Source organism: Rattus rattus, chromosome 15 (assembly GCF_011064425.1).
Source record: "Rattus rattus isolate New Zealand chromosome 15, Rrattus_CSIRO_v1, whole genome shotgun sequence".
Classification (NCBI taxonomy): domain Eukaryota; kingdom Metazoa; phylum Chordata; class Mammalia; order Rodentia; family Muridae; genus Rattus; species Rattus rattus.
The window spans coordinates 29,042,568-29,064,981 of NC_046168.1; the positions used below are offsets into that span (position 1 = coordinate 29,042,568).

Below are 22,414 nucleotides of genomic sequence, written 5' to 3' on the forward strand. Positions count from 1 at the left end.
ATGATAATTTGATTCCAAATTTACACAATATCTATCCACAAATCCAGCCCTACAAAGGATAATAGATGGAAAACTCCAACAAAAGGAGGGAAACTACACACTAGGAAAAGCAAAAAAGTAATCTTCTTGCAACAAACCCAAAAGAAGAGAGCCACACAAACAGTAATTCCACCCCTAAGAACAAAATAACAGGAGACAACAATCATTGTTCCTTAGTATCTCTTAACATCAATGGACTCAATTCCCCAATAAAAAGACATAGACTAACAGACTAGATATTGAAAGAGGACCCAGTATTTCCCTGCCTACAGGAAACACACCTCAGTGACAAAGACAGATGCTACGTCAGCATAAAAGGCTGGAAAACAATTTTCCAAGCAAATGTTTTCAAGAAACAAGCAGGAGTAGCCATTCTAATATCGAATAAAATTGACTTTCAATGAAAAGTTATCAAAAAAGAAGGAAAGACACTTCATATTCATCAAAGGAAAAATTCACCAAGATGAATTCTCAATCCTGAATATCTATGTTTCAAAAGCAAGGACACCTACATTCATAAAAGAAATCTTATTAAAGCTCAAAATACACATTGTACCTCACACAATAATAGTGGGAGACTTCAACACCCCACTCTCATCAATGGACAGATCATGGAAACAGAAAATAAACAGAGACATGGAGAAACTAACAGAAGTTATGAACCAAATGTATTTAACAGATATCTATAGAACATGTCATCCTACAACAAAAGAATATACCTACTTCTCAGAACCTCATGGTACCTTCTCCTAAATTGACCATACAATCAGTCACAAAACAGGCCTCAACAGATACAAGAAAACTGAAATAACCCCATGCATCCTATCTGATCACTATGCACTAAGACTGGTCTTCAATAGCAACAATAACGACAGAAAACCCACATACACATGGAAGTTGAACAACACTCTAGTTAATGATAACTTGGTCAAGGAAGAAATAAAGAATGAAATTAAATACTTTTTAGAATTTAATGAAAATGAAGGAACAGCATACCCAAACTTAGGAGATATAATGAAAGCAGTGCTAAGAGGAAAACTCACAGATCTGAGTACCTCCAAAAACAAACTAGAGAGAGCATGCATTAACAGCTTGACAGCACACTCAAAAGTTCTAAAACAAAAAGGAGCAAGTACACTCAAGAGGAATAAACAGCAGGGCTGAAATCAACCAAGTATAAGCAAAAAAAAACCAACCAAACAAAAAACAAAACAAAAACAAAAACAAAAAACTATACAAAGAATGAACAAAACCAGGAACTGGTTCTTTGAGAAAATCAAAAAGATAGATAAACCCTTAGCCAGACTAACCAGGGGGTACTGAGAGAGTATCCAAGTTAACAAAATCAGAAATGAAAAGGAAGACATAACAACAAAATCTGAGGAAATTCAGAAAATCATCAGATCCTATTACAAAAGCCTATAGTCAACAAAACTGGAAAATCTAGATGAAATGGACAGATACAAGGTACCACATTTAAATCAGGATCAGTTAAACCATCTAAACAGTCCCATAACTCCTAAAGAAATAGAAGCAGTTATTAAAATTCTCCCAACCAAAAAAGCCCAGGACTAGATGTGTTTAGTGCAGAATTCTATCGGACCTTCATAGAAGACCTCATACCAATACTATACAGACTATTCCACAAAATAGAAACAGAAGGAACACTACCCAATTTGTTCTATGAATCCACAATTATTCTTATATCTAAACCATACAAAGAAAGAGAACTTCAAACTAATTTCCCTTATGAATATCTATGCAAAAAATTCAATAAAATACTCGCAAATAAAACCCAAGAACACATCAAAAACAATTAGTCATCATGATCAAGTAGGCTTCAACCTCGGGATGCAGGGATGGTTCAATATACGAAGATCCGTCAGCGAAATCCACTATATAAGCAAACTCAAAGAAAAAAAAAACATGAACATCTCATTAGATGCTGAGAAAGCATTTGACAAAATTCAACACCCCTTCATGATAAAAGTCTTGGAAAGATCAGGAATTCAAGGCTCATACCTAAGCATAGTAAAAGCCATATACAGCAAACCAGTAACCAACATCAAACGAAATGGAGAGAAACTTGAAGCAATCCCACTAAAATTAGGAAATAGACAAGGCTGCCTACTCTTTCCCTACCTATTCAACATAGTACTCAAAGTCCTGGTCAGAGAAATCAGACGGCAAAAGGCGGTTAAAGGGATATAAATTGGAAAGGAAGAAGTAAAAATATCACTATTTGCAGATGATAAGGTAGTACACTTAAGTGACCCCAAAAGTTACATCAGAGAACTACTAAGTCTCATAAACAACTTCAGCAAAGTGACTGGATATAAAATTAACTCAAACAAATCAGTAGCCTTCCTCTACTCAAAGGATAAACAGGCTGAGAAAGAAATTAAGGAAATGATACCCTTCACAATAGTCACAAATAATATAAAATGCCTTAGTGTGACTCTAACCAAGCAAGTGAAAGATCTGTATGACAAGAACTTCAAGTCTCTGAAGAAAGAAATTGAAGATCTCAGAAGATGGAAAAATCTCCCATGCTCATGGATTGGTAGGATTAATATTGTGAAAAATGGCCATCTTGCCCAAAGCAATCTACAGATTCAATGCAATCCCCATCAAAATTCCAACTCAATTCTTCATAGAAGTAGAAAGATCAATTTGTAAAAATCATTTAGGATAATAAAGAACCCAGGATAGTGAAAACTATGCTCAACCATAAAAGAACTTCTGGGGGAATCACCATCCCTGACTTCAAGCAGTATTACAGAGCAATAGTGCTAAAAACTGTATGGTATTCGTACAGAGACAGGCAGATAGATCAATGGAATAGAATTGAACCCACACACCTATGGTCACTAGATCTTTGACAAAGGAGCCAAAACCATCCAGTGGGGGGAAAAAATGACAGACAGCATTTTCAACAAATGGTGCTGGCTCAATTGGTAGTCAGCATGTAGAAAAATGCAAATTGACTCATTCTTATCTCCTTGTACAAAGCTCAAGTCCAAATGGATCAAGGACCTCCATATCAAACCAGATACACTCAAACTAATAGAAGAGAAAGTGGGGAAGAATCTCAAACACATGGATAGGGAAAATTTTCCTGACCAGATCACCAATGGCTTATGCTCTACAAATAAGAATTGACAAATGTGACCTCAAAAAATTGCAAAGCTTCTGTAAGGCAAATGACACTGTTAATAGGACAGAAAGGTAACCAATAGATTGGGGAAAGATTTTTACCTATCCTCCATTTGATAGAGGGCTAATATCCAATATATACAAAGAATGCAAGAAGTTAGACTCCAGAGAATTAACTAACCCTAATAAAAATGGGGTACAGAGCTAAACAAAGAATTCTCAACTGAGGACTATAGAATGGCTGAAAAGCACCTGAAGAAATGTTCAACATCCTTAGTCATCAGGGAAACGCAAATCAAAACAACCCTGAGATTTCACCTCACACCAGTCAGAATGGCTAAGATCAAAAACTCAGGTGACAGCAAATGCTGGTGAGGATGTGGAGAAAGAGTAACACTCCTCCATTGTTGGTGGGATTGCAGACTGGTACAACCATTTTGGAAATCAGTCTGGAGATTCCTCAGAAAATTGGATGCAGTACTACCTGAGGACCCAGCTATACCACTCCTGGGCATATACCCAAAAGATGCCCCAACATACGACAAAGACACATGCTCCACTATGTTCATAGCAGCCTTATTTCTAATAGCCAGAAGCTGGAAAGAACCCAGATGCCCTTCAACAGAGGAATGGATACAGAAAATGTGGTACATCTACACAATGGAATATTTCTCAGCTATCAAAAACAATGACCATGAAATTCATAGGCAAATGGGTGGAACTAGAAAATACCATCCTGAGAGAGGTAACCCAATCACAGGAAAACACACATGGCATGCAGTCACTGATAAGTAGATATTAGCCCAAAAGCTCAAATTACCCAAGATACAATCCACCAACCACATGAAGCTCAAGAAGGACAACCAAAATGCAGATGCTTCAGTCCTTCTTAGAAGTAGATCAAAAGTATTCATAGCAGGAAATATGGGGACAAAGTTTGGAGCAGAGACTGAAGGAATGGCCATTCAGAGCCTGCCCCACCTGGGGATCCAGCCCATATACACACAGCCACCAAACCCAGACAATATCGCTGATGCCAAGAAATGCATGCTGACAGGAGCCTGAGAGGCTCTGCCAGAGCATGACAAATACAGAGGCAGATGCTCACAGCCAACCATTGAACTGAGAACAGGTTCCCATTGGATGAGTTAGAGAAAGAATTGAAGGAGCTGAAGGGGCTTACAACCCCTATAAGAACAACAATGCCAAGCAACCAGAGCTCCCAGGGACTAAACCACTACCCAAAGACTATACATGAACTGACCATGGTTCCAGCTGCCTATGTAGCAGAGGATGGCCTTGTTGGGCACCAATGGGAGGAGAAGCCCTTGGTCTGCCAAGGCTGAACGTCCCACCCCCCAAACCCCCCACCCCCCCACCCCCCCACACCCCCCCACCCCCGTGTAGGGAAATGTTAGGGTGGGTAAGTGGGAAGAGGTGGGTGGTTGGGTGGGGGAACACCTTCTTAGAAGAAGGGGGAGGATGGATGGAATAAGGGGTTTATGGATGGGAAACCAGAGAATCAGATAACATTTGAAATGTAAATTTAAAAATCTAATAAAAAAGAAATGTAAATTTAAAAATCCAATAAAAGAAAATAAATCTATCGTGTAAAAATAAATAAATAAATAAATAAACATATTGTGCATATTTAAAAGAATGATTAAAAAAAGTCACTACAAAACCAAATGCTGTGACAGTAGCGACGTAAACAACACAGCCACTTTACAATCTGGCACTGAAAAAACACTAAAGATGTATTACCCACAAGCCGGCAATTGTACGGTATCTATTTCACAGAAATAAAACTACATATTCCCAAAAACTCCTACCCCAAGATATTCACACTTTACCTGTAAAAAGCAAAATCTAGAATGGCCCAAAGATAAGCAGGTAGCCTGTTAACAACAGTGGCCCATTCAACAGGCCCCATCGATGAAGGGAAAAGCTGCTGCTAACACCTCCAGCCGCCAGGGGGAACTGCAGAGGAATTGCACCAAATGAACAAGGGTCGCCAGCAAAGGTTCCACATGTGAATCAGAGAAGATTCAAAAATGACAAATTATAGAAGCAGACGACCAGTGGGCGTCTGGTCAGAGAAGGGGAAGGGACTGGCATGAGTTATGTTGAGCTGACAGAACAGTTGTGCCATGAATACAGTGGAAACAGCGTGAATCTACGTGTGGGCTAAGTACATCCAAACTGCTCAACAGATCTTCTGCAGAGAAGTGAATCCTCTGTTCCCAGAGACTCTTATACTTAAACGTCCATACTTCACTTGTAATGGACGAAAACTGGAAATGGCTCAAATATCTTTTAGCGGCTGAGCTGTTAACAAAGGCGGGACATTCTCACACCCCACCACGTCTCATTACAAACATCGCATGTATACAAATGTGTGAAGAGCTGCTGAAATCTCGGCCAGTTTATATTGGCTTACGTAAATGGTTTTAAAAATGGTATCCCTGAGGGAAAGTGTAAAAGACTCCTTTGTGTTTCTTAGAAACTTCATTTGACTCTTTATAAAATTTACAAAATACTATAGGACAGGAAATGATTCAGCTGCAGGGTACCTGTCGCCTAAGGTTGGCCCCCCCACACCCACGTAAGCCAGCACAGGCAGCCATGCTGTGACCCTAGTGCTGGAGGAAGCGGACACGCCTGATCCCCAGAGCCCTGGCGGCCCTGCAGCCCACTAGACCAGGATGACCTCTACCCACAGAGAACCCTCTGCTTCCTGAGTGCTGAGATTAAAGACCTCCAGAAAAAATCCAGTAGAAAAGCAATAAAGGAAGCTATCTTAAACCACCTCTGGCTTCCCTGTGCATGCCCAGCCGTAGACACGCGCACAAGCTCTATACACACCCCCACCCCCAACGCAATTTTGGGTTTGAGGGTAGTTCAAAGGCCAAGTGTCTGTCGGGCATAGGGCTTCTTAAAACTTTGCACACTCATGACTCCTTTGGACCAGAGAAACTTTTACATGTATAGATGTATAGACATATAAAACAAGTACACAAACCAAATATTTTGTGAAAATAATTGTTTGGTATACATGCAATTGTATCATTAAAAGAAAATAAATTGGGGTTGGGGATTTGGCTCAGTGGTAGAGCGTTTGCCTAGCAAGCACAAGGCCCTGGGTTCGATCCCCAGCTCCAAAAAAAAAAGAAAAAAAGAAAATAAATTTGCATACTATTGATAGTTGTTTATTTTCACACAGTTAATGGTTGACTAATTGGTACAGTTGGTCATTGAGCAGCTTCCATCTTTTTCAGAGTTGATCAATACTTTGATTTTATAACAATCAATGCTGAGAATGCAACTTCATATAAATACATAGAACAATGTAACATGATATATTTAAAGTAATCTCAGAGATATTTGGAAACTCTGTACTGTCTTAGTCAGTACCCTGCTGCTGAGAGGAGACACCATGACCACAGAAGTCTTATAAAGGACAGCATTTACCTGGGGGCTTGCCTACAGCTTCAGAGGCTGTGGATTACCATCATGACTGGGATGGCAGCATGTAGGCAGACTCGGTGTGGAGAAGTACCTGAGAGGTCTACACCCGGATCCACAGGCAGCAGGGGGAGTGGGACACGGGGCCTGGCTTGAGCATCTGAAACCCTAAAGGCCATCCTCAGTGACACACTTCCTCCAACAAGGCCACAGATCCTAATCCCCAAGTAGTGCCATTCCCTGGTGACCAAGCATCCAGATATGTCAGCCCAGTGGGGCCATTCTCATCTAAACCAACACATATACTGAATCAAATTCATTGAATATTTGTTTATGAGACTCAAGCCAACATTTAAAATCAAACAGTCTAACACATATAATCAAAGGTACACCAATTTGATATATTTTGAAGAATGGTAGTTGAAAATATTGTCTTTGTCTCCCACAATGAAGGCATTATGCTACCCTCCCTCCCTCCCTCCCTCCCTCCCTCCCTCTCACCCTCCCTCTCACTCTCCCTCCCTCTCACCCTTCTCAAACTGGAGTTGGAGGAATGGCTCACCAATTAAGTCAGATTTAAGTCAAGGTCAGTTACCTGCGTCCACACCACGCAGCTCACAACTCCAGCTGAGGAGTATCTGACGCCCTCTTCTGGCCTCTGCAGGCATCTGCACTTACATGCAGAAACCCACACATATATACATATTATACAAATAAAGGTAAATAAAATCTTTTAAAATTCTATAAATCCTATAAGTTATAAGTTCTATAAAGCACAGTAAGGAGAAGTCCATCTTTCACATGGATGCTTTACTGTCGAAGTTCATTATTTTAAAACTCCCAGTGTACAGAGTCCTGGGCTTTAAGTATAGGTGATACTTTGTACTTAAGTAAATGAAGCAAAAGTGTAGCACCAGGGTAGCTGTGTTACTGGCCTCCTACAGGAAAGTATGGTAGGTACCACTGAGCACCAGTACACACCTGCGAAGGCCATGCAGACATGGTCATCGAGGGCGCAGATTTTCCTCACAGTCCTTTCATCTTGAAGCTTGGCCACTGACTTTTTTTCTACTCCGAGCACAACTATATTAGTTCCTCGAATTCCAACCTATAAAGACATTTTTTGTAAAAGTAAATTTAAAGTCAAAACTGGCTAATTACTCTAACATGTTTCAAAGAGTTAAAGGGTTTCTCTTAATTAATAAAACGGAAAAGGAGCCATCTAGAATGCAGGCTGCCCAGGTGCTGGAAGACTAGATACTTAGTCCCCAGCCTCAAGAAGAAAATACAATCAGTGGTGCATGAAAACCACACCTAAATACACAACAACTTTAGGGCGAATGAAAGGAGAGGCTGGTGATCCAAGCAGATGCCTTTCAGTGGCAGAACCAATCCTGACAAGGTAGGCTGGGGCTGGGAGATGCCTCCTCTTTGAGAAAGAACCTTGCTGTGTGAGAATGAACATAGCATCCACATGAACATGCCAGATGGGTTCCCAATAGCAAGCCGGCTTCCAGCTGACCTAGGTGAAATGGCCGGTGTCTGGTTCAGTCAGAGGACAATTTTGGGAGCTCAATTCTCTCTTACAACCACTTGGTTCCTGGGGGCAGCACTCAGGGTATCGGGCTCGGCAGCAAGCACCTTTCCCTGCAGTCATCCAGACCTGGTCTCTGCCTTTTGAACGTGGGTGCAATGTGCTCATCTGCCCCGAGTTCCTCACTGGGACGTCCCCACCCCGAGGGACTGCATCTTTCAACTGTGAGCAAATAGGGGTATTTGACTTCTTCTCTTGCTTGTCTCACGTTTGTGTCATTCTTCTATCTTTCCACCCTAGCTAAGACCCGAAGCACTGTGTATTGGATAAAAGTAAATAAAACAAATACGTTCGTATTGTTCCTGATTTGAACTGCTCCCCATTTAATACAATTCTGGCTCCCAGGTTTGCGATATAGAGTTCACATATGTTCCTTCTATTCCTAGTCTCTTCTGAACTTTTATCACCACGAGATACTGAATTTTGTTAAAAGCCTTTTCTGTATCTACTGATAAAATAATCATGTGTTTTTTGTCTTTGAGTCCATTTTTCCCCATTTTTCTCACTTAGTATTAGGTCTTTGAGAACTTCAAATAATGCATTTTGACCATCACCTCTCCTCCAACTTCTCCCAGATTAGCTTGCCTATCCACGCGACTTTGTGTCTTCTTTTCTCAAACCACTGGAGTCCAATTTGTTCATGTCTGGTCATCCCCGCCCCTAGAGCACGGCTGACCTATCAGGGGCCTCAAAGAAAACTGACGTACTCTTTCCCGGAAGCCATCAATTGCCAATCAACCTTTGCTAGGAACGACTCTGTGCTCTTGGTCCCTCTCCATGCTGGGATTCTGTCTAGCTTGAGCTCACATAGGTTTCTGCCTGCTGTCATAACCACTGTTGAGTTAATATGTGTCCGTGCCTTGTTATTTCCATAAAACAGTTTACTTGCAGTCACTGACCACTCCGGCTCTAACACTCTTTCCTCCACCTCTTCCATAACAATTTCTGAGCCTTGGGAAGAGGGTATGTGATGTCGAGGTCCTACTTAGGGCTCAGCACCTCACAGTATAGATACTTAGTCACTGTGGGTATCTGTATTAATCTAATATGTCCATTTATCAAAATAATAACAATAATTTCTCCCATAGGACCAAGACCTAACTAGCTACAGGTTCTTGGCCCAGGTTATGGGGCCAAGACTAGGCCTCAGTGTTTAGAGCAGGCAGTAAATAGTCAGAATATGGTTGGCTGCTCCCGTGAGGTTTGTGCCACTATGGATGGCATCAGTGAGAATGTCTTAACAAGCTGGACATTATTGTGGCTTACATGGTTCGCAATGCACTGGCCTGAAACCACTTATGTCAAAAGCTAAGCAAAGTCACCCCTGGTTAGTACTTGGATGAGAGTCCACTGTATTACATTTATTGCTCTGTTCATGTGAACCCTATCAGAATCTAAGTCAAATGACTGTGATGAATAAAATTCCTGATGTGTTCTTGACTTGAGTTTCAAGTATTTTATTAAGAAACTTTGTATCTATCTTCATCAGAAAGAATGGCTTGTAATTTCCCTTTGTGAGATCGCTTATCTTATTTAGTAACAGAGTAATGCTGATTTGTAAATAGTTTGGAAGCATTGCTTGCTTTTCTAATTTACGGAATAGCTTGAGAAACAGTGATGTTAGTTTGTCTTTAGTGGTCTAGAAGTGAGCAGCAAGATCAATCTAGGCCTGAACCTTTGGTCAGGAGAATTTTTATTACTGTTTCAATCTTGCTGTATTACAGATCTGGTTATATTATCCTCATGATTTAATTTTGGTCAGTCATATATAATCACATTTAGGATTTTCTAATCTAATGGAATATTGAGTCTCTAATAATCATAACAGTTTTCTGAATTTCACTGTCATGCCTGTTTTATTTCCAATTTTATGAATTTAGACATTTGCACACAAGTATTTAATGTACACTGAACATATTCTTCATGCCTGATCCTCCTCTGAGAGTTGAATGAGGAATGTTCCCCAAGGCTTGGGTATTTCAACTCTGGGTCTCCAGTGGTCACACTATTTGGAGAGTTTAGAAGGTGCGCCATTGCTAGAGGAAGTGTGTCACTAGGTCCCGCTTCTGGTTCATTCTCTATGCTTTATGCTTATGATTTGAAGATGCGTACTGTTTCCTGTTACCATGCCTGTCAATTGTTGTTATGCCTTCCTACTTTGATGGGCTTTTATTTTTATGGAACTGTAAGCTAAAATAAATACTTTTTTCCGTAAGTTGCTTTGGTCGTAGTATTTTATAGAGCAATAGGAAAGTAAATAATCTATCCTGTTTCTTCACTGAAAAGGTAAGGTATCATATTATCCACATTGGATCTCAAAAATCATGGGCAGTAGCTGTAGATGATCTTAACTTCCTGATCCTTGCATCTCTTTTAAGATCTGAACTTCCAGAGAAAACTATCCTGCCTGCTCATGCCGGGCAGGGAATCCAACTCAGGCATTCATCAATGTGGGGCAGGCACTTTACCAACGGAGTTACAGCCCAGACCTCTCTCTTTCAGTTAGATTGGATCTAATTCTTTGATTCGCTCTTTGATTGTCTGCCTTTAAAAACATATTTTATTAATTTCTGCTCTGATCTTAATTCTTTTTGCCTCTCTGCTGATTTTGTTAGAGCCTTTCCGAGGCTCTAACATCCATTATTAAGTTATTAATTTCAGATCTGGCTCTTCAATATCGACATTTGTAGCTATAAACTCTTAACGGTGCTCACTGCTCCGCCTGTGTCCTGGCATATTGTTTTCATTTCCACTTCCTTCTCATTTCCTTTTTATTCCTCTATGACTCATTCATCATGGTTTTCAAGCTCACGAGTCTGTACATACCCAAGCTTCTACTATTATTTATGCTTTTTTCATTTTGGTCAAATAATCTCCCGGTCTTTAAAGACTTACTTTGCCTCCTGTTATATGATCTATTTTATTTATTTTTATTGGATATTTTCTTTATTTACATTTCAAATGTTAGCCCCTTTCCCGGTTTCCCCTCCGCAAACCTCCCACCCCTCCCCCTGTTTCTATGAGGGTGCTCCCCCACCCACCCACACACTTCCACCCCCCACCCCACACCGGCATTAACCTACACTGGGGCACTGAGCCTTCACAAGACCAAGGGTCTGTCCTCCCACTGATGCCAGATAAGGCCATCCTAGGTGACATATGCAGCTGGAGCCATGCAAACCCCTTCTGCTCCTTCAGTCCTTTCCCTAACTCCTCCATTGTGGTCCCGGTGCTTAGTCCAATGGTTGGCTGTGAGCATCTGCCTCTGTATTTGTCATGCTCTGGCAGAGCCTCTCAGGATACAGCTACATCAGGCTCCTGTCAGCATGTGCTTCTTGGCATAAGCAATATTGTCTGAGTTTGGTGTCTGCATAAGTGATGGATCCCCAGATGCGGCAGGCTCTGGATGGCCTTTTCTTCAGTTTCTGCTCCATACTTTGTCCCTGTGTTACCTTTAAACAGGAGCAATTCTGGGTTAAAAATTTGGAGATGAGTGGATGACCCTATCCTCCAAGGGAAGGCCATGCCTAACCTCTGGATATGTTCTTTACAGGTTCTCCCTCCCATTTGTTGGGGATTAAGCTAATGACATCCCTGTTGAGTCCTGGGAGCCACTTGCTTTCCTGGCATCTGGGACTTTCTGGTAGCTACCCCCAGATCCCAATCCCCCATTGCTAGGGACCTCGGTTCAAATTCCTGGCTCTCTATACATCACTCCTGTCTCCTCCCAGACTTGATCATGCCCTTCCTTTTCCCCTCCCCCTCCTCTCTTCCTCCCAAACCCCTCCCACCATCTTCTACCTCCCATGATTATTTTGTTTCCCCTTCTTAGTAGGACTGAAGCATCCACACTTGGCTATTCTTGAACTTCATATGGTCTGTGAGTTGTATCATGGATATTCCGAGCTTTTGGGCTAATATCCACTTATCAGTGAGTGCATACCATGTGTGGTTTTTTTGTGACTGGGTTACCTCACTCAGGATGATATTTTTCTAGTCCTATACATTTGCCTGTGAATTTCATGAAGTCAGTGTTTCTAATAGCTGATTAGTACACCATTGTGGAAATATATCACATTTCTGTATTAATTTCTCTATTGAGGAACATCTGGGTTGTTTCCAGCTTCTGGCTTTTATAAATAAAGCTGCTATGAACATAGTGAAGCATGTGTGTCCTTTTATATGTTGGAGCATCTTTTGGGAATATGACCAGGAGTGTTATAGTTGGGTCCTCAGACAGCACTATGTCCAATTTTCTAAGGAACCGCCAGGTTTTAGTTTCTTGAGTTCTTTGTATATATTGGATATTAGCCCTCTATTGGATGTAGAATTGGTAAAGATCTTTTCCCAATCTGTTGGTTGCCTTTTTGTTCTGTTAACAGTGTCATTTGCCTTACAGAAGCTTTGCAATTTTATAAGGTCCCATTTGTCAGTTCTTGATCTAAAAGGATAAGCCATTGGTGTTCTGTTCAGGAAAAATTTTCCCTGTGCCCATGTTTTTGAGATTCTTCCCCACTTTATCTTCTATTAGTTTGAGTGTATTTGGTTTGATGTGGAGGTCCTTGATCCACTTGGACTTGAGCTTTGTACAAGGAGATAAGAATGGGTCAATTTGCATTTTTCTACATGCTGACTACCAGTTGAACCAGCACCATTTGTTGAAAATGCTGTCTTTTTTCCCCCCATTGAATGATTTTGGCTCCTTTGTCAAAGATCTAGTGACTATAGGTGTGTCATTTCTGGGTCTTCAATTCTGTTCCACTGATCTACCTGCCTGTCTCTGTACCAATACCATACAGTTTTTATCACTATTGCTCTGTAATACTGCTTGAGGTCAGGGATGGTGATTTCCCTAGAAGTCCTTTTATGGTTGAGAATAGTTTTTGCTATCACAGATTTTTGTTATTCCAAATGAATTTGCAAATTACTCTTTCTAACTCTATGAAGAATTGAGTGGGAATTCTGTAGATTGTTTTTGGCAAGATGGCCATATTTACTATATTGATCTGGCCAATCTATGAGCACGGGAGATTTTTCCATCTTTTGAGATCTTTGATTTCTTCGGAGACTTGAAGTTTTTGTCATACAGATCTTTCACTTGCTTGGTTAGAATCACACCAAGATATTTTATATTATTTGGGACTATTGTGAAGGGTGTTGTTTCCTTAATTTGTTTCTCAGCCTGTTTATCCTTTGAGTAGAGGAAGGTTACTGATTTGTTTGAGTTCATTTGATATCCAGCCACTTTGCTGAAGTTGTTTAACAGGTTTAGGTGTTCTCTGGTGGAATTTTTGGGGTCACTTAAGTACACTACCTTATTATCTGCAAATAGTGATATTTTTACTTCTTCCTTTCCAATTTGTATCCCTTTGACCTCCTTTTGTTGCCTGACTGCTCTGGCTAGAACTTTGAGTACTATAATGAATATTTGGCAACTATAAGAGGGAAACACCAAGTCACACACAAAAACAAGCTATCCTAATAACACCATATTTCGGAGCTGGGGATCGAACCCAGGGCCTTGCGCTTCCTAGGCAAGCGCTCTACCACTGAGCTAAATCCCCAGCCCCTAGATCCTATTTTTTTAATTCAATCTTCTAGTTTGTGTCTTTAGGCTAAGAAATTTAGATCACTAGTATTGACTTATTGAAATCTGCTACTAATTCCAGAGACATTTTTCAATATTTTGTGTGTTTTCTTAGTCCTTGTTTGCTTATGTTGTATTGTTGTGTGGTTTAGTCTTCCCTTTGGCCTCATAGATTTGTTTATTTGTTGGAAAGATTCCTTCAAAAATCCCTTTAGAGCTAGTATAGAGGTCATAAATTCCTTTAGCCTTTTATTATTATTTTTCTTTCTCCTTCATTTATGATCAACAGCTTTACTGTGTATTGTAGTGTGGGCTGATAACTGTTTTCTTTCAGAACTTGAAATATATAATTCTAAGAACTCAGAGCTTTTAAAGTTTCTGTTGAAATATGGTGTTATTACGATAGCTTGTTTTTGTGTGTGACTTGGTGTTTCCCTCTTATAGTTGCCAAATATCATTTTTCTCTTGTATATTTAATAATTTGACTATAATATGATGAGTGGAGATTGTCTGGCCTATTTAGTGTCCCATAATGTTGTGTTTTGAATGAAAATGGCTCTCATAGGCTCATAGGGAGTAGCAAAAGGATTGGGACATGTGGCCTTGTTGGATTGGTGTGGCTTTGTTGGAGGAAGTGTGTCACTGGGGTTGGGTTTTGGGGTTTCAGAAGTTGAAGTCAGGCCCAGTGGTTCTCTATCCTTTCTTGCTGTCTGCCAATCTGGGTGTAGAACTCGGCTCCTTCACCACCATGATTGCCAGCATGACACCATGCTTTCCACCATGATGATGATGGACTAAATCTCTGTACCTATAAGCCAGCTGCAGTTAAATGTTTTCCTCTGTAAGAGCTGCACGATCATGGTGTCCCTTCACAGCCATAGAAACACTAAAACAGAAGTTGCTACCAAGCGACTGGGATATTGCTGTTATAAGCCTTACCATGGTTTTGCCTGGAGAACTATGGAACATTTTGGGACTCTGGATAGACTGAACATTTTCAGTGGGGCTTAATGCGCTCCACTAGTGTGAGCATGGAAGGCAGTGGTGCTGAGGGTGATTTTAACTGTGGGAGCCCAGCTCATGAGGTTTCAGAAGAGAATTTGGACATGTGACCTAGAGATCATTCTTGTGGCATTCTAGCAAAGAAGGTGGCTGTGTTCTCCCCTTGTCCAAACAAATAGGCCTGAGGCTAAGTTAGAGAGTTTTGAACTCACAGCATTGGCAGAGGAAGTCTCCAGACAACCGAGTATGAACTGTGCTGCTTGGTTATTGGTGGCTACATTTATGCAGATCTATACCAAAAATGACAAGCTGAGCAAGGAAAAACCCAGGCTGTACAGTTTGAGAAGAAAAGGAACACCAAGAATAAAGGGAGGAGTGACTACAGGGCACCCACATAAACTTCTTACTTGTGAAAGAGACTAACGAAAAGCGCACACTTTCAACCCCAGCACTTGGGAGGCAGAGGCAGGTGGATTTCAGACGCCAAGGACAGCCTGATTTAGAGAGTGAATTCTAGGCTAGCCAAGTATAGGCAGTGAAGGAAACAATCAAAAAGAGAAAGATGATGTTTTCTATGTAACTGATCTAATGCGGTTATGTTCCAGCCCCAGCGAGCACCAAAACCTGACAGCTGTGGCTACTGGTTTTGGCTTTAGAGTCAAGGATAGAGAAAACGGACTGTGGAATCGCCTTCTGTGACTAAAGAAAGCTGATGAGGCCAAGACCATGGCTGCATGGAGGCCCAGAGGCCACTGTGTGAGGCTGCGAAAGGCCTCTGTATGAAGCAGTAGAGGTAAACCCTAGATTGCTTTGGCGGCCCCAAGATGCTGGAAATGCCAGAGCTAGGGGGTAACTGCCAGTGAAAGCTGGCAACTGTGTGGAACCAACCCAAAAGAAAGAAGTGTGCTGCAGTCAGCACGGCTGGGGGGTTAGAGATCTCAAGAGCACTTTGGTACCAGGCAGAAAGACGCAGAGTTCGTCCAGTTGGCTTTCAGCATTGCTCTGGTCCAGTATTTCCTAACTATGGCTCCCTTTCCTCTCCTTGGGAATGGTAAGGTATAACTTGTGCCATTTGCTTGTTGCAAGTACGTGATCTGCGTTTTCATTTTGATTTTACACACTGCCATGAGTATCAGAGACTTTGAACTTCCAATGTTAAACATTGCTGAGACTGTGATAGACTATGGGGACTTTTGAAGTTGGACCGAATGCATTTTGTACTATGAGATGGCTACAAGCAAATGGGGTCAGAGAATGGCATGTGGTGGTTTGAATTAAAATGGCTCCCCATAGGCTTATAGAGCACAGGATTGTTCAAAAGGCTTAGGACATGTGACCTTGTTGGATTGGTGCAGCTTTGGAAACTGTGTCACTTGGGGTGGACTTCGAGGTTTCAGGAACTCAAGCCAACGCCAGTGGCTCTTTCCCTCCCTACTGCTTCCTGATCCACATGCAGAACTCTGAGCTCCTTCTCCAGCACCGGGTCTGCCTATGAGGTGCCACGTGTCCCACCATGACAATGAACTAAACCTCTGAACCTGTAACCCAGCCCCAAATAAATGCTGTCCTTTGTAAGAGCTGCTGTGGCCATGGTGTCGATTCACAGCAATAGAAACCCTGACTGAGATCTACACATCGATCTACAGTGTCTTATACATAGCTTCTCTCTATCTGTGCCATTGTCTGAACCTTCAAATTGTTCTGCATTACTTTATGCCCAGAATTTTGTCCTTCCTCGATCTGTTCTATCGGCGAGGGTTCTATGGATCTTAATAGACTATCTGACCATTTCACTTGCAGTACTTTTAATCTGCATTCCTTTCACTACTTCTCTTTATTGAATTCTACTTTCTTATCCTATTTTTACTTCCTTATTCTCTCCAGTTGTGGGGTGTGTGTGTGTGTGTGTGTGTGTGTGTGTGTGTGTGTGTGTGTGTGCATGTGTTTTAAATTCATTCAGGACTTTGTATACTCTCTGATTTCTTCAAATACACTTATAATCATTCTTTTGAATTTGTCAAGGATATCATCTTGTTTACTCTCATTTGAGCATATTACTGAGATTAATAATTTCTGAAAGAGACATGATGCTTTTGTGTTTCATGTTTTTTGCATTAGATGGTAAACCATTGTTTGGAATTTTCAAGGTATTTCTTGTTTTATGTGTCTGGGTTTTGCCTCATATGTGTCTATGCACATGTATCCCTGGTGCCCATGGAGGCCAGAGAAGGGATCCAAACCCTGGGCCTGGAGTCATCCATGTTTGTGACCCACTACATGAGTACTGGGATTCACACCAGGGTCCTCTGGAAGGACAGCCAGTACTTTTAACCAGTGAGCCATCTTTTATGCCCAGAGCATTTTAATTAATGAAAATGTTTGTAATGTTCAAGAGGGACTAGATCATAGTACATTTGAGGTGCTGTTTTTCCCTGCTAGGCTTCTGTTCCAAATTCCAGGCTCAGTCTTTGGTATTCTCCATTTAAAAAAAAAAAAGATTACTGGTGCTGCCTTATTCTGGCCTCTGTGGACACATGCAGGCAAAATATCTATATACATAAAATAAACCAATAAACACTGCTTGGTTGGTAGTTGAAACCTCAACTCTTTCGGCACTTATTCCTGGGATCCCAGATACTGATCACATTGCTGGAAGTTCTAGTGGGAATCTCATATGCTAGTCACACATCTAGTAGTCCTTTGGGGTCAAGTAGTGAGGGCTGTTCTTGCCTTTGAGTAGTTCATTGTCAGTGCGAGGTCTCATGACAGATGTTGGTTAAATTTCTTAGCATTCCTTCAGAAGGCTGGTTTCTAATGGTACTGTTTCTCCTAAGGAGGCCCTTGTGAGGCTGGGTCACTATAATACCAATCCACTCTTCGTGAGTCAGGATGCAAATGTTGGTCCCTGGGTCTGGGTAGTCTTTCCTGATGATGTTGTGCTGCTTGTAGTCTGTGATCCCTATAGACACTGTCTTTGACTTGTTTTACATCTTGCCAAATCCTGTGTAGTTCTCAAATCTTTTCCATCACCTCGAGTTACAAGATGGCTGTGAGCTGTCAGGTGTAAGTGCTGGGAATTGAACTCAGATCCTCTGGAAGGACAGTAAGAGCTGATGCTACTTCTGCAATCCGTTCTGAGTGTTTTTCAGATGCTCTCAGACTGCTGCTCAGGTTGCAGGCTCAGTGAATATCCCAGTTCTCTCCGTCTGCTGCTGCCTGCAATGTTTGGAGCCTGCTTCTGTCTCATGCTTTAAAATACAGTGGGTGAGGCTGGTTAGATGGTTCGGTGCCGTGGTTAGGAGTACCTGTTGCCTTTGCTGGGGCTGGGGCGGCGGTGGTGTGTGCACGTCAGTTAGTAACACACACACATACACACAAACGACCGACTGTAACCCCATGTTTCAATGCCATCTTTTGGCTTCTGAGAGCACTGAACAAATACATACATGTAATTTTACAATTTAGAAAGAAGTTAGTAGGAACTGGAGAGATGGCTCAGCAGTTAAGAGCACTGACTGCTCTTCCAGAAGTCCTGAGTTCAATTCCCAGCAACTATAATGGTGTCTCACAACCATCTGTAATGGGATCCAATACCCTCTTCTGGTGTGTCTGAAGACAGCTACAGTGTACTCATATACATAAACTAAATAATTATTTTTAAAAAATTAAAAAGAGGCTAGTAAGCTGGCTTAGCAGTTTAAATTGTTTATTTACTTGGTGTGTGTGTGTGTGTGTGTGTGTGTGTGTGTATACACTCACTTGCATGTGCATGTGTGCTGTGGTACTTGTGTAACTTGTGGTCATAGTATAACTTGTCTGGGGTTTAGTTCCCAGCACCCAAATTGTTTTTAAAATAATTTCTTTATTTTTAAGTGTATGGGTTTTTGCTTGCATATATGCCGTGTGGTACATGTGTTCAGTGTTCTTTCTTAGAACCACATAGAGTGAGTTACAACCTCCTCTATCTCCAGGGGACCCAGAACCCTCTGCTGGCCTCCGTAGGCACTACACTCACATGTGCACACACACACTTAGACATACAAATTAATAAAGATATAATTAAACAATCTAATTAATTACTTTATTTTAGTGATTAATGTTAATTATTAATTAATTTAATTAATAGATTAAATTAATATAATCTCTAGCCAATATCAATCTTTGAGTTTTAAACACGTATATTGGTTGTATACTAGATTTGTTTGTTTCTTGATTTGACTCAAGGCCTTGCTATGTAGCCTAGGCTGGCCTTGAGCTCGCAATCCTCTTGCTCAAGTCCACCACACTCAGTATTATACTCTGCACAGCTGCTTTCTGAACTGTCTTGCAACACGGGCCTCTGTGCAGGGCCACTCGTGACATGGCAAATGGGCTCCACTAGAGGGAGCTACAGAAAGCGGTGTGGGCAAGCGAAGATGAGGAATCGGAGCCACCTGATCGCCACTCCATCTCCATCACTTCATCCCTTAGACGTAAACCATCAGCGTCGCTCATCTGAGGGGCCGTGACCCAGCATGAGCATTCGAGGTGAGGCACACCTTAGTCTAACCAAGTCGGTTATAGTATCACTCGATTCACATTCATAATAAAACTGCAGCTCAACTCAGACGGGGGCACCGTCTTAGATTCTTACTCCTTCCTGACCAACACCAACGAGACGGTCAGGACAGTGTTTCCCGGGATCTGCTTTGTTACCACTTTTGTTGGAGCCCTAGCAACAGCTTTTATCTATGTGATTATCACAGGGGTATAACTGGTCTCTCCAGATCTAGTTCTAATCTCATCCCATCCAATGCTCACAGGGTAGCTGGAGAAATCTTTGGAAAGGAGAGGGGAAAGGGAAGAAGAGAAAGAAGGGGGGGGGAGAAAGGAAGAAATGGAGGTGGGGTGTATCTCAGTCACCATTCTTTGCTTCCTACTTTGCATATGTAGAGCAGATTCTCACTAAGCAAACAAAGACAACAGCAAGACACAGGACAAAAGGATCCAAGGACATTTGTACTGTGCATGTCATCTGTCCTTTGTGCTGAAACAGATGGGCATCATCTTGCTTGAAACAAACCCATATATATATGCAGTCTGTTTTGAGAAGAAAATATCAAGAACCTAAAAAGGGACAGTAGTCACCCCCAAATCCTTCCAGGGTCCTTCAGGTTTCTGGACTCAAACCTTCCTATTGTTTTCTCAGCCATTCTGAATGTCTTTTCACTCTACAATGTAGTTGTCTTGTCTTCCCACATGATATTCCCTTTGTTTCAAATACTCCTCCTTCCCCTGCTTTCCACCTCCTCCCCTGATAACGTCCATCTTTCCAATGGCTCCTTAAATATGCTTTCTAAGGAGGGTTTCTCTTGTAACTGCAATTTCTGTAGCATTCCTTACCATCTCTATTATCATACTCATTTAGGCCTTGTACAGACTTTTTATTTTATAATAAAGGGAATCCCAACATAGCCCACGCTGGCCTGGAACTCAGTCTTCCTGAGTGCTCGTGTATGGTCATGTACCACCATTCCCATCTAGGACTTTTCTCTATTTCTCGAAATTCCTTTCTAAACAGTAAGTTCTTTAAAAACTAGGAGAGTATCTACCACTTCTCAGTGAAACCCTACAATCTAGGTTAGCATGTGTACGTCCTTCTGAAAGGACTTAGAAAATTGACATGCTGGAAGGACCAGAGACAAACTGAATCAAAAAAGGGAAGAATCATAGATAGTAACAGTTCCAGTTAATAGTTTATGTGACTTACATCTTAACTTGTACTGCTTCTTTCACACACATCAATCTTATGAAGCAGGAGCTATTTTTGATGTTTATTTTACTAAAAAAATACTACTGCTATGGCTAGGCAGTCAAGAGTCTTTATTGCTCACATAGAGGACTCTGGTTTGGGTCCCAGCACCCGCATCTGATAGCTCATAACTGCTACGACTCCAGCTCCAGAGGACCTTACGCCCTCTTCTGGCTTTGGAGGATATCAACACACACAGTGCACACAAACTTAGGAAGGTGCACACAGTCATATACAGAAATAAGACAAACAGATCTCTCAAATTATAAAAAGGAACGATTAGTTAGAAACACTTGTTGTTGCTCTTGCAGAAGACCCGTTTTGGTTCCCAGCACTCACAGGGTAGCGTACAAATATCCACACCTTCTGTTCGATTAGACTAGGCTGGCGAGTCGGAGAGCCTCAGAAAGCCTTCTGCTTCCCCTTTCATTATAAACACGTAGCACCATTCTGTGCTACCTAAACATAGGTTCTGGAGACTCAGCCCCAGGTCTCATGCTTGCACAGTGAACATTTTGCTCATGGAGCTATTTCTCAGCCTACGAATGGAGATTCTTAACGGAGAGGTAAGGGCTGAAATATCACTCAACAGGAGAGCACACACGCAGCATGTTCAGGGCCCTGGGTTTGACATCTAGCACCAAGAAACAAAGGACACAAATCAACATTAAAAAAATAAAATGTGGGTGTTGGTGTACCCCTTTAGTCCCCAGCACTCAAAAGGCAGAGGAGGATCTCTGAGTTTGAGGCCAGCCTGGTCTACAGACTGGCTTCTAGGACAGCCACAGTTACACAGGAAAACCTCGTCTTGAAAAAGGAAAAAAGGAAAAGCAAATGTTTTCCCTTCTGTGTACAGTGACAGAAACCTTGATTAGTGAAATCTAGAAGCCACCTCTTAATTAAAGATGTGGATAGTGACTAAGGAACGCTATGAAAGTTATACAACAGAGCTGAGATTCAACAAGTTAAAATATAGCACTCATAAAAATCCAGGGTCAGGGAAAGGATAAATCGAAGAATGAGAATAAATTTTAACTTTTTTATGATAATGCTATGATTCACAGGCTCTCCTAAGATTGCGGTACTTTTCCAAAATGTCATTCAAATATATTTTGTCTTTATAGAAAAAGAAACTGAACCAAGAAGAAGGAAGCCTTCCCTCCGGCCCCAGAGTGTGCCATTAGCTAATTACCAAGCAGGGAGCAGAACCGGGCTCTCTAATTATGGCCCATATAATTTTTATATCATCTTACTAAGTAATGTCATGTCTTCATAGCGGTCAAAGCTGATCAGGCAGGCTTACTTGTAATCCATCATATCTGCTGTTTATAGACAACAATATTTAACAGCATAACTTTATTCAATGTAAAAGGTCATAGCACCCTCAAGGAAACACAATGAATAACTCCATAAAAAGATGCAAATTATAATTTCAGAATTCTGAGGTAAGAGTCTCATCCTTCCAGTGTATCCTTAAAGATGCCCAGTGCAGGTCTGTTTATGTCCTTACCCTTTTATAGCTCCTTACAAAGGAGCTATCAGTCAGCTCCGTAACATCCTTAAAGCTCTTTAAATGAGCCGGTGTGGTTTCTTATCACACCCCCATCTTCTCCTATTACTTATTTTAGGCTCTAAAACTGGGGCATTATTTCCTAACCATATGCTACGCACCATGCTGGGGACTATATAACTTTTTGTTTTTATCAAAATGGTACCCCTTTGGTTTAAGCAATACCGGGCTTTCCTTAAACTTCTAGTTCTAACAAAGCTTAACCAGTGG

General features: G+C 41.4%; 1 protein-coding gene and 1 non-coding gene across 2 annotated transcripts in view; one reads left to right on the forward strand and one right to left on the reverse strand.

Annotated features, from left to right (window-relative positions):
- Psma8 (proteasome 20S subunit alpha 8) overlaps positions 1-22,414 on the reverse strand; it is a 36,078-nt gene that overhangs the window by 12,542 nt on the left and 1,122 nt on the right. Inside the window, exon 2 of the mRNA XM_032886155.1 lies at positions 7,642-7,768. Within this exon, the coding sequence (XP_032742046.1) occupies positions 7,642-7,768 (127 nt within the window). The remainder of the gene's footprint in view (positions 1-7,641; positions 7,769-22,414) is intronic.
- Trnaa-agc lies at positions 6,286-6,358 on the forward strand. The gene has a single exon. It is a non-coding gene; the product is annotated as a tRNA-Ala (tRNA).